The sequence below is a fragment of the Homarus americanus genome, unplaced genomic scaffold (genome assembly GCF_018991925.1).
Source record: "Homarus americanus isolate GMGI-L3 unplaced genomic scaffold, GMGI_Hamer_2.0 scaffold48354, whole genome shotgun sequence".
NCBI classification, from domain to species: domain Eukaryota; kingdom Metazoa; phylum Arthropoda; class Malacostraca; order Decapoda; family Nephropidae; genus Homarus; species Homarus americanus.
In genome coordinates, this window is record NW_024723833.1 from 3218766 (window position 1) to 3232991 (window position 14226).

Genomic DNA, 14226 nt, shown 5'->3' on the forward strand with positions numbered 1-14226 from the left:
ATCTCATTCTGAATAGTCTTAGAAACGCCTCAGAAGACTACTTGTTTTCAAAATGGTTCTTTAAATCGGGTCTAATTTAGATGCAAAATTTATTAATCCCATAAATACACCTGACTTACTGAATCATCTTTTCATCATGTCCATGTCAAGGAATTTCAAAGTTTCCCACAAAAATGGAAATGCAGTCTATTATCTTTTGATAAAATTTTCACGTTCTTGGTAACCTTCCTGTTATGCCTCATTGATCATAAGTCTATAGGCTTCACTAAGTTTTCTTTTAATATACGCCTCCTAAAGTGATAGTGAAACCACGCTTTCAATGTTTCTTTTGACTTTTCATGTTTTTCAGTTTTTCCTTCATTTGCCTATATTTCTAAAGCCGCCTTGTCCGGTTATACTACTTCCAATTCCAAACAGCAAACACGAAAACAAAATAATGTATTTTTTACTCACAACCACAGGAGTCAATTTTTTCCTTTTGGTACCATTCCCTGAATGAAAGCTACTTAATATACACTCTCTTACTGTTGCTTATTCCTGCTGATATTTGAAGAATATCAGGTGAGGACGGCTCCTTGTCTTAATAGCAACTTCTCAAGTGAAGAGACAACTGTTAAAATTTGTTGTTGAAGTTCACTACTGTCAGTCACAGAACTTGTTTCTTGGGAAACAAGGAGGCTATGTTTAATTAATTCCAAATTCTTTCTGATGCACAAAGTTTCTGGAAAAACAATGAATACAAAATGTAGTTTCTATGAGTATTGAAAGATAATTAGATGATGTGATATCATGCTGGCATGATATCACATCATTCTACAATTTATCGACTAAACATTTGATATAAGCAGCGCCGTAGTTACCACACAGGATGATGCATAAACACTACCTCCCATACTGATATCCAGATCGGCACTGCGGATCTGGCACACGCCCCGCTGCCTCCAGGACATGAGCGATGCGCAGACAAGCAAACGGTCATATTGGAACTGTTGAGTAAGACAGTCTCCACATACAGGATTTTTGTTGTTTTCTCGAATTAGAGGATGGCCATTGACACTAAGTTTATGATTATTGATTATAGTTTTCAAATATCTTGCAACAAGTATATAAATAAATAAACATGTTATGGGGTATGCTATAACGAAATTCCAATTGGTTCCAGAACCCTGCTCAAGAGGTAGCATCTTCGCTCGCGTTATATTTAACCATTCCAGGCCCCTCAAATACAACCACTTAACACTGAAAAAATTCTGTGGAAAATGTAAAAACATGTAATTTTATCTTACCTTAGTGTTGTTCAGCATGCAGATGAGGGGAGGCAGAGGAGGGGGGAGGAGAGCATTATGGGAGAAGAGGTGAAGGAGAGGAGAGCCATCCTTCCTAGCTCCTTGGTGATCTCTGTCTCACAGGCACTTTGTCTGTAGGTTCTTGTTACCTTTTGTAAAGAAGGAATCCAGGGTTGGCTGCTTCAACCTTGATTTCTGGACCTCCAAAAGTAGTTCATAAATATTGTCATTAAACATTAATTGATGGCCTTTTTGCAACAAGCAAACCACATTTGCATATAATCAGCAAGTTTGGATGAGTTTGTCTTGTTAAAGAACGATCCTTGAGATCTTTGGCTGGAATGATGCTGCTTTCCTCCTTGTCCTCCTCCTCCCTGACTCCTCAGGTAGTTAAGCCCGCTCAGTGTTCCCCATTTTCCTCTTTTGTGCCTACAGCCTTGCGGACAGCCCTCATTGTGCTCTTCCACCAACTCCTCAACATCATCATCATCCACACTTCCAGGCCCATGGAATTACCCAGAGACACAATTTCATGAACAACAGCCTCTTTTCTTCTAATCTCTCTCTCTCTTTTCAAGCCTTCCAAAGTCTCTTTGAAGGACACATTCAGCCACAATGGGCCTCAAGCAGCATAATAAAGACACCTCACAGTAACCTCTTCCAGGGTGAGGTAATTAAAAAACAGCGCCTGCTATATTGAAGTGACTTCCAAAATTCCTTCAAGCTTACATCACTGGAAGAAGTGGACGAAACATTTTCTAAACAGTGCCTTTGTGTACAGCTTAAAGCAGGAAATTACCTGTTGATCCATGGGCTGATGAGAGGTGTTGTGTTGGGTGGCAAGAAGTGCACAGGATGAAGTTGAACTTCTCTGCACCAACCATCAAATTAGAGGGTGGGCTGGTGCATTGTCCAGCACCAACAAAGCTTTCAGTGGAAGATTATTCTCCTGAGGTATTCCCCAACACTGGTCCAAAAACACACCTCAATCACCCACTCCGAGAATAAATTCCTGTCACCCAAGCTTTGGGTTTGACCGCCACATAACAAGACGTGGTCTTCTCACTTTTTGAAAGCTCTGGGGTTTTGGTATGGTACACAAGGAGGGCTTTTATTTTGTACCAGAAGCATTAGCACAAAGAAGGAGGGTAAGCCTTGCCTTTCATTGGCTTATGGCCAGGACAGAAGTTTCTTTTAGTAATGTATGTATGGCAAGGCATTTTTTCAAAACCAGTTTCATCACAGTTGAATACCTGCCGAGAAACAAAAGCCTCCCTCTCAATAATATTCAAAAATGTCATGGTGTTCTTAGTTGCTTCCCTATCTGCACTAGCAGCATCACCATGTCTCACAACACTATGTATTTTATTTCTCCTTCTGAAACCAGTAAACCACCCCTTGGTACCCTAAACACTGGCACAGCACTATCACTTGCACTGGGAGTCTCATTGACCAAGAAGCAGTGGTATATTACTATATATATATATTATATATATATATATATATATATATATATATATATATATATATATATATATATATATATATATATATATATATATATATATATATATATATATATATATATATATATATATATATATATATATATATATATATATATATATATATATATATATATACATTATTACACAGTTAACCTCACTTACGCTGTCCCACATTCCGCGTTTCCCACGCTTACTGTGCCTAGCCGAACCCAGGATGCTCACATCTGCGTGTACCCCTACGGAGTAGCCACAGCCCCATCCATTTTGATCCAACCTCCCGCCATCCGCCATGGTGTAAGCTGCGCGAACATGGTGCGCATGGTTGCCCAGTCATCAAAACATTACCAGTTCTTCACCCGCCACCCACCACAGCCGCCCATGTCAGTGATAGTGATAATTATGGTGAGGATATGGACTTATATGGACTTTGGGAGTTTGACAAAGAGGCCCTGCAAGCTCTGTGGTGGATAGTGATACAATTGATACAAGTGAGGGCTAATCTCTGTGCCTCGAACCAACCATCCCGTGTGCCCAGCCATTTTTCTACTAATGTAAGTGTTAAAAACCTAATATTATTGATATTTCTCTTAATTATTAATTGTGTGTGCATACCATCATAAAGTTAAGATAATATTTTACTACAACATAGTTGTGTGTCACAAAAAAGTGGAGTTTGGGGATGGCCCGACTCCATTTCAATTAATCCCATATGTTATGTTATTCACTTTATTTCTCACTTTACAGGACCCTCCGGTTACATTAACCGTAAAGTGAGGGTTAACCATATATATATATATATATATATATATATATATATATAAATATATATATATATATATATATATATATATATATATATATATATATATATATATATATATATATATATATATATATATATATATATATATATATATATATATATATATATATATATATATATATATATATATATATATATATATATATATATATATATATATATATATATATATATATATATTTATTTTATTTATATATATATATATATATATATATATATATATATATATATATATATATATATATATATATATATATATATATATTTATATTATATATATATATATATATATATATATATATATATATATATATATATATATATATATATATATATATTATATATATATATATATATATATATATATATATATATATATATATATATATATATATATATATATATATATATATATATATATATATATATATATATATATATATTATATATATATTTATATATGCATACATTCCAGAACGTTGTTCGTTCACCAAAAATTTCATTAACCGAAACCATTGTTTCAATGGGAGTTTGGGTAATTGCTTCCAGCTCACCGAAAATTACATACAAAGTAAAAATAAATGCAGTAAAGCACACTTACTTTGAGGTGTGTATGTAGAAGGCTCCTGGTTGATAATGATGATGATGGGAATTAGAAGTGAGGTTGGAGGAGAAGGGAAAAGAGAAGGAAGTTGGGGTGGAAGAGAAATCACCCCATGCTTCATGCTGTCATTTCACCCATAAAATTTTAAGTTCACTAGGTGTAATTCAAGATTATTTTCTTTAAATCAACACTGCACTGCACTATATGTTGTCAATATGTAAAATAAATTTCAGAATGACCAATAATTGTACTGTAAAACGTAAAAATAGCAAGAGAGTCTCAAGCAAGACGTTACCTCTACTGACCAGAGATACATACTGACACCTGTTTGGTTAGTTGAGTGGCTGTTTGGCACACTAAAAAATAGTTTCCTGTACTTCAATTATGTTAAATAATTGTTAAAGTGACTAAAAATTTTAATATAAAACTTGGAACATTATTGAATAGTACAACCTTCTTGATATTTACTCGAATGGGAACGAATTTAAGCCCTAGAACCGATTACTGTATTGGCGGACTAATATTCCAGCTGGTGAGCAAGCGAAAACATGTTGAGAGGAATTCGTAAAGAATTCGTTAACCGAATTGAATATTCTTATGGAAGGTAATTCGTTAACCGAAATTTTGTTAACCGAGGCGTTCGTTAACCGAGGGATCACTGTATATATTTATATATATATACACTCACACACACCCACCCATCCACCCACCCACAGTGGTCCCTTGATAAACGAACAGTCCAATTAATGAAATTTCGGTTAACGAATTAGCTCCCATAAGGATTTTCAATTCCATTAACGAACAAAACTTCGATTAACGAAAGCCTTACGTGAAACACGCTTTGTTGTGCGCATCAGCTGATATGCTAGTCCGCCAATACAGTACAGGTAATTGGTTCTGTGTTTACATTTGTTTCCAGTGGAGTAAATATCAAGAAAGTTGTGCTCTTGAATATTTTTGCATTTTTTATATTAAAATTATTGGTCATTCTAATTTAGTTAACATATTGATAATATATACAGTGCAGGGAACAGTTTTTGTGTGCCCTTCAGCTGATCGATTCACCCACCAACGCTTTTCAGTTTAACTTCGTTTACAGTGGAGTGAACATCGAATTTGTTGGTCTCTTGAATATTTTTGCACATTTACATTAAAATTATTGGTCATTCTGAAATTTAGTTCACATATTGATAATATACAGTGCAGAAATTATTATGAAACATGAAGAAGGCATTAGAACCAATGCACTCTGTAAAGAATATGGCATGTCATCATCGGTGACCGGATAAAACCCCAACGGACAAAACCCCAGTCTCATATATAAAATATAAAATAAAGCACTTTTAAGCTTAGGTTAGGTTAGTGTTGACAAATGACAACCCCGTTGGGGTTTTGTCCGTTGGGGTTTTGTCATGGACCCGTCATCATCGACTGCCTCTACAATCAGCTGTTTGATATGTAAACAAAGCTGCCGGAAATATGACACACACCTCAAAGTAAGTTAAAATACAGTATTCTATTGTTTTTTATTTATTATTATACAGTATACTGTACAGTACTGTACTGGATTTAGTTTATATTTAACGTTTTGTTAATTCTATTACTGGTATACAGAACTTTGTATGTACAGTACTTTTTCTGTGAGTTGGAACCAATTACCCAATATCCCATTGAAATAATAGATTCAGTTAACGAACTTTTTGGTTAACAAACGACTCCAATGAACAACTGTGTTCGTTAATTGAGGGACCACTGTATATACTGTACAGGGAATTTAAAGCCTCCATTTCTATCTTCTCTGAAAGCAATTTTAAATTGCCAGCAGAGTATGCTGACAGTATACTGCTTTAATAGGTAGTAACTACTGTACTGTACAAAAGCTTTAATATTATATTCATTATTATTTAACAAATATATAGCTCTCATGACTTCCCTTCAGGTCACATGTACAGCTTGGAGGTTATGAAGCAGCTGTACCCAAGTATTTCTCCATCCTTCATCACATTGATGCAGGTTTCAACATTGAGACCTTTGAGAATGACACGGCCATAGTCACTCTTTCCCAAGATGTGATATTTGATGGTGAGAAACTCACAGTACTGTAATACTTTTTCTCATTCTATCAATGTAGATGTGTGGTTCCCTTCATGTTTTTTCCTTAATGCATTTAACCCTACCTCTTGCAACCTTCAACCATCTGTGGCCATTATGTTCCCGTAATTTTCAAACCTTATAATACCTCTATTTATCATTTAATATTAACAGACAACATATATATACTTCAAGCAGCTATTCTTAACTAGGCTGTAAGGTACTTCATGAATATCATTCAAAGTGGCTTATTACTTAAAACATTATAGATTACATTCTTTAGTACAGTATATAGTATAGAGTCTGTACTGTATGTTCTGAGTGTCTCTCCGTGCCATGTACAGCACTGAGCGCACATCCTCCCATTCCCACCAATATTTGCCAAAAAATTTAAGGCCCAGTGGAGGGTGTATTAACTTGATTCATTAAGCTGTACAGCGGGTCCCCGGGTTATGAACGTGTTCTGTTCCTGAGGACTTTCTTAAGTCGGGAATGTACGTAAGTTGAAACACATACCCTATATGTACTATATCATAGCCCAAGTTCATTTATACATCTTGAATTACTTAATTTAAGAGAAAAGAAGCAATTGAATGACAAATAAAGTAAATAAAAGTAAAAAGTAAAGTTTAACACTTACCCGTACGTTAAAATCTGGGGCTGGTTTACATGTTGAGATGGGCATTTGTTGGAGTGACAGAGGCTTCATTGTTATGAAACTGAATATGGTGATGATGATGTAGATGTTAACAGGATTGGTTCTGGAGAATCTGGTGAGGTAGAGGGAACTGGTTCTGGAGTTGCTGGGAGTTGCTCTGTAGATGCTGCAGAGGTTGATGGAACTGGTTCTGTAGATGCTGCAGAGGTTGATGGGACTGGTTCTGTAGATGCTGCAGAGGTTGATGGGACTGGTTCTGTAGATGCTGCAGAGGTTGATGGAACTGGTTCTTTAGATGCTGCAGAGGTTGATGGGACTGGTTCTGTAGATGCTGCAGAGGTTGATGGGACTGGTTTGGTAGATGCTGCAGAGGTTGATGGGACTGGTTCTGTAGATGCTGCAGAGGTTGATGGGACTGTAGATGCTGCAGAGGTTGACTGGTTCTGTAGATGCTGCAGAGGTTGATGGGACTGGTTCTGTAAATGCTGCAGAGTTTGATGGGACTGGTTCTGTAGATGCTGCAGAGGTTGATGGGACTGGTTCTGTAGATGCTGCAGAGGTTGATGGGACTGGTTCTGTAGAATGCTGTTGAGGTTGATGGGACTGGTTCTGTAGATGCTGCAGAGGTTGATGGGACTGGTTCTGTAGATGCTGCAGAGGTTGATGGGACACTGGTTCTGTAGATGCTGCAGAGGTTGATGGGACTGGTTCTGTAGATGCTGCAGAGGTTGATGGGACTGGTTCTGTAGAGGTTGATGGGACTGGTTCTGTAGATGCTGCAGAGGTTGATGGGACTGGTTCTGTAGATGCTGCAGAGGTTGATGGGACTGGTTCTGTAGATGCTGCAGAGGTTGATGGGACTGGTTTTGACTGCCTTTCGACTTTAAAAAAAAAATTCAAGGGATGGTTGAACTGAAACTCTCTTCTTTTCCTCATAAATCTGTTTGTAACATCGTAGGCATTCAGTAATACCTCTATGAACCTTGGTGAATGTTGCTATGTTGGGATCTTGCTATTCAGATTTAAACAATCCTTCTTCAATAAGCCTGAAACCTTCTGCCATTTCCTTTTTAATGAATCCCTTTGGTTCTGGAGTTTCACCTTCCTCTACATCCTCTGACAAAATTTGCTTCTCCAGTTTAATCAGGACCTCATTGCTTAATTCTTCAGCATGAGACACAAGCAACTGTGTGACATCATCCTCATGAATATGGAGCTGGAGTTGGTTCCCAAGGTCTACCACTGTCTGTGTCACTTCTCCAACATCATTTTCAAAACCCCTGAAATTGTGGACAAACTGTGGGCAGAGTTTTTCCAAACACCAATCATGTTGGATTCTTTTACTTCAGCCCATGAATCTGCACTGTTTTTCACATCATTAAAAATGTTTTATGGCTTCCAAAATTCCATTAAAGTCCTACCCTCTTTTCGTTCTGTTGCCCTGGTAGCATGAGCAAATGTCCTTGTTAGGTAATATGCTTTAAATGAAGCAATAACTCCCTGGTCCATTGGTTGTAAAACAGGTGTGTTAGGAGGTAGGTACACAACCTTAATGTTTGGAAGAACATCATCTGAAAATGCAGGATGGTCAGGTGCTTTGTTAAGACCCAATAGAATTTTAAAGGGCATTGATTTTGAAATACTACAATCTTGCTCCACTCAGGCACAAGATGATTAAGGCACCAGTCTTCTAAAGGGTCAGTGTCACCCAAGCTTTCTTATCAGATTTCCAGATAACTGGAAGCGCTGCCTTGAAAATACTCTTCAAATCTCTAGGATTTTGTGATTGGTAGACAAGCAAAGGTTTTAGTTTGTAGTCCTCAGCAGTACGGTCAACCTCTCCTTGGCAGCTTTATTGCCCTGGTGCTGTTCTTTCATGTTTGAAAGGTACGTGCATTCGAGCACCCTTTTCCAAATTAAACCAGTCTCATTATTATTAGAAACTTGCTCAGCACAATAACCCCTTCTTGAATTATTTTAGCTAAAGCAGCAGGAAATTCACTTGCTGTTTCACCTTGTGCTTTAATTATGTAAGTTTGCCCTTGAACTGATTAATCCAGCCCCTACTAGCAACAAAATCTTCCCCATCACTTTCACCACCATGTTTAACCTTCAAGTCAGCGTGCAAGCTTCTTGCTTTTTCCTGAATCAAGGCTAGACTTGGAGTAGACACCGTTGATTTTGATCTTCCACTCATATCACTAACAATCTTTCCATTTTAATTAACAATCCACTTCTCTGTTTTGTTATCACAGTTGAGTACGTTTGTGTAGATCCTTTAACATGTTCAGGAATTTTCCGTTTGTCTTTCATAATTGTTCGGACTGTTGACTGACTGAAGCCCAATGCTTTACCAATGACTGAGGATGTTTTGCCTTTTTCAGAATGTTTAATTACATCAACTTTCACTTTCGTTGTAATTGTTTTCCTTTTCTTGGATGCACTACTATCACTTGCATAGGGTTTGCATTTGGGAGCCATAATGAGGGCAGAAAACTAGAACACTGGTCAACATAAAAAAAAAATTCTCATGGTTCTGGATCAAAACAGTCTGATTCTAGTGTAATTGTATGTGCTGAACTCAATTATGACATTCGTATAGCTGTATCAGGCTCAGTTTTCCAGAACCAGCATATCTATATATTTAGTGTACCATACAGTAATTTATATGTTCATTGGCTCCACTTATGCAATTATTTTGTCCTGATTTGTGCTTTTTTGTTTGTTTAAGTTTGCTGATTCATGATATTGCATATCTACACCTGCATGATTTGTAATTACTCTGAAATTAACAAAACATGGAACGTCGCAAGTGTGTGAACGGTGCTGACAGTTTTTGCTACATATGTGGTGCCTTCACTCCTGGTAGCCTCAAGAAACCAATCACAAAAGCTGTTCGACTGAACTACAAAAGTTACTTCAATTGTCATTTGGGTGACCAAGACAAGAAATGGGCACCACATGTAGCCTGTAAGTCTTGTGTTAACCACCTGAGCGAGTGGATGTGTGGTAAACGAAGTTCAGGAATGCCGTTTGCTGTACCAATGATATGGCGTGAACCTAAAGACCACAGTAGTGACTGCTACTTCTGTCTCACAAATATTAAGGGAATAAAAATCAAGACACGAGGCAAGGTACAGTACCCCAATATTGCTTCTGCAATCCGACCAGTACCGCACAGTGCTGAACTTCCAGTCCCAAATCCACCGACTGAACAAGAATTGAGTGATTCCGATTCTACCTCTACCTCAATGGAAAACGACTACCAGGATGACTCTGAAAATACCAGGCCTAAACTATTTACTCAAGAAGCGCTTCATGATCTCATCAGGGACCTAAACTTGTCAAAAGAAAAGGCTGAAGTTTTGGGATCCAGACTAAAGCAGCGTAACCTGCTAGAAGATGGAGTGCATATCACTACAGCGCGTTACCGACATAGACAGCTGTCTGCATTTTTCAAGATGGCAAACAACCTTTGTTATTGCGAGGACGCAGTATCTCTCATGCAACAACCCTGCAAGTCTGAAACATACAAGACAGAGGATTGGAGGTTGTTTATAGACTCAGGAAAAGACTCTCTGAAAGCTGTTCTTTTACACAATGGCAATCGGCTTCCATCTGTCCCAATAGCACACGCAACAAAAATGACAGAGCTATGAAACAATGAAAATTCTGTTGGCCGCTATAGAGTATGAGAAACACCAGTGGAAGATATGTGGCAATCTCAAAGTCATCAGTTTACTACTGGGCCTTCAGAGTGGCTACACAAAGCACATGTGCTTTTTGTGCTTGTGGAACAGCAGAGCTGATGCAGAGCACTATGTGAGAAAGGATTGGCCGACAAGACCAAGAGATGCGCCTGGAAGGTTTAACTGTGCTCACAATCCGCTTGTAGATCCAGAAAAGATATTTTTGCCTCCACTGCATCTAAAGCTCGGTTTGGCTAAAAATTTCATCAAAGCTATGGATCAATTCGGTGCTGGGACTCTATACTTATCTCAGAAACTAGGTGGTGTGGTTTCCGAAGCCAAGTTGAAAGCAGGTGTCTTGAATGGACCACAAATTCGTATACTAGTTAATGATAGCGAATTCACCAAAACATTGAACCCACTGGAGAAAAAAGCATGGGAATCATTTGTCAATGTGTCAAAGAATTTTCTTGGAAACTATCGTGCTGACAACTACAAAGAAATCGTAACAACCATGCTTCAGAATTATCATGCATTGGGAGCAAGGATGTCCTTGAAATTGCATTTTTTCCACTCTCATATTGAATTTTTCCCAGGTAACCTTGGAGACGTTAGTGATGAACACGGCGAAAGATTTCATCAAGATATCGCCATAATGGAGAGCAGATATCAGGGACAATTCAGTCCTAACATGATGGGCGACTATTGCTGGACACTGCAACGAGAAGAGAGCAAGCTGTACAAGAGAAAGAGTAAAGTTCAGAAGCACTTTTAGAACTTCATATTTTGTCATTATAAAGGATTTGAACTTATGTTTTTTGGTACAATTTTTTATGAGCTTATCTGTGATAGGTTTAAAATTGTATCTTGCATGACGCGATAATGTTACTATATTTACTATTTTTTTTATTCTTTAAGAAAGTAGGTCTGATGGTAGAATGAAACATCCAATTAATATTCATTAATATGAAATTAGTCATGAAAGCACAGTCACATGAGATAATCTCATCTTTTGCATGACACGTGATGGAATATTAAATATTTGTACCTATTGATTTTTTTATAAAACCTGGTCTGATAGAACAAAACAAATATCAGATTCGAATTCAGCAATATGAAATTAGTTGTGTGAGCATGATCTCATATGTGAACCATTTTGGCTGTTGACCAGTGGAATTAATAAGCAGAAAACAAGTTTGCAATTGATCACACTGATGCTCCCTGAAGACGCATGGCTGGGTGTGAATATCATTCCCATGTGCCGCTCTGCCTCCCCTCTACACCACGCAAACTACAGTAGTTCTTTTATGTAAGTACCTTTACTATGAACCAGTTGTCGGATTTTTATAATAATTGACCTTATGGGACCTCGTTCGTATTGAATAGTTGATAGAGAGAGGTTATCAAAAGATGATTTAAACTAAAGCCTTTACATGGTACTTTTATGTGTTTGTGGATACTGTAGTATTCACACACAAACTGAAAATTGTAAATAGCACAAACTGAGTGTTTGTGTGGTTAACAAAGATTTTATTTAATGAACTCACCTGCAGGTATTTGAAAGTCCGTGAAGAAAATATTTGTCACCAAGGGTTTTCATGAAGCTGTATTTATTTTTTTTGTTCTTTCACAGATTTCATCCAGCCAGTTTGTCTGCCATTTAGGTTTAAGTATGATGGATTCCGCTATCAGAACCTTGATGTAGTTGGCTGGACACCATCTTCTGATGCTGGAGGTGACTATTACAGTACAGTATGTGTATTACTCTCAATACAGTATTATCCTCTTTATCATACTTGTTACTGGTATATAATAATTGTTATTACAATGTATTCTCCTTATATTGTGTACTATAAGGACATTACTTTTAAGGTTACAGCCAAAAACAATATATACAGTATATATATATATATCCCCCTGTATATATTTTCAGTACAGTCTTGGTTTACGCAGTCAATTAAACCCATGGAGGTCCGCGTAAAACGAGGAACACCTAAACGAAATGACAGAACATATGGGATTAATTCAAATAGAGACTGGGTCGATCCCCAGACTACCCTTTTTCCGACACAGTACGTACGTTGTAGTAAAAATAACATCTTAATTTTATGATGGTATGCACACACAATTAATATTTAAGCGAAATATCAATAATATTAGGTTTTTTAACACTTACGTTAGTAGAAGAGATGGCTGGGCACACGGGGATGGGGGGATGGTTCCGAGGCAGAGGGCAGATTACTGGCCCTCAACTGTATCACGTGTATCACTATCCACCGCAGAGGCTTGCAGGGCCTCTTTGTCAAACCCCTCAAAGTCCATATCCTCACTATCACTGACTTGGGTCGGCTGTGGTGGGTGGCGGGTGAAGAACTCGGTAATTTTTTTGTTGACTGGGCCACCTTGTGCGCACCCTGCCCTCGCCACTTCCCGCGTAAATGATGGAAAATACCGCGTAAATAAAAATTGTCAGTCTGGCAAGGTGCTGCGTAAATGACCAAACGCGTAAACGAAATCCGCATAAATCGAGACTATACTGTGTGTGTGTATATATATATATATATACAGTATATATATATATATACAGGTAGTTCTGCTATAACGCGATAATTGTGTTCTTGTAAAATATCGTGTTATAGAAAATCGCGTAATAGAAATAACAGGGCTTATGGAGAAAATAGGGTTAGGTGCAGATTACTCGAAATCGAAAAAAATTTAGTAGTTAGCCTAACACAAAGGATAGCACAATCTAAATAAATGTTACATTCATATCTAATAATGAAATCATACAGTAAATGTAACACTTTACCTTGTAAAAATATGAATATAACTTGATGAGGGAGAAGGGTGATTTTGAGGTTGATAACACCGAGCTTCTCTTCAAGTGTTATATCCTTTCTTTTACGATCATCACCGGGAATTCTATCACCAGAACGCTTCTTGTTGATATTCTTCTTTACTATATTCACAGTTAATACAGTGGGGTATGCTATAACGAATGGATCCTACTACGAATATTCCTATAACGAACGGTTTTACCTATAAAATTGAGAATGCTATAACGAACGAAACTCCTACAACGAACATTATTTAATTTTTTTTTTTTCTAATTTATTGTTTTTTTATTACAAATATTAATGATATTCTTTATTTCAGGGGTTTAGATGCATATTTATGCACTTTTTTACAATTTTTACAATTTTATATTATATTTTTCAGTGTTAAGTGGTTGTATTTGGGGGCCTGGAACGGATTAATCCTATAACGAACGAATGCTATAACGAACAAGGTTCTAGAACCAATTACATTCGTTATAGCATACCCCACTGTACCACAAAATTGGAGAAATAATAAAATGTTATACAAATATGGATTCAAATGTTAGGCAAATTAAAGTTAATCAAAACAGCGTTATAGCCAGAACTCATATATATATATATATATATATATATATATATATATATATATATATATATATATATATATATATATATATATATATATAAACCAATTGTAAAACGGAATATTGTATATATATATATATATATATATATTATATATATATAT

At 36.8% G+C, this 14226-nt stretch overlaps 1 protein-coding gene across 2 annotated transcripts in view; it reads left to right on the forward strand.

Annotated features, from left to right (window-relative positions):
• The window catches only part of LOC121863748 (CLIP domain-containing serine protease B9-like), a 69967-nt gene that overhangs the window by 40937 nt on the left and 14804 nt on the right, over nucleotides 1-14226 (forward strand). For both annotated transcript variants that reach the window (XM_042362515.1, XM_042362516.1), the window contains exons 7-8: nucleotides 6161-6303; nucleotides 12293-12394. In XM_042362515.1, the coding sequence (XP_042218449.1) occupies nucleotides 6161-6303; nucleotides 12293-12394 (245 nt within the window). The remainder of the gene's footprint in view (nucleotides 1-6160; nucleotides 6304-12292; nucleotides 12395-14226) is intronic.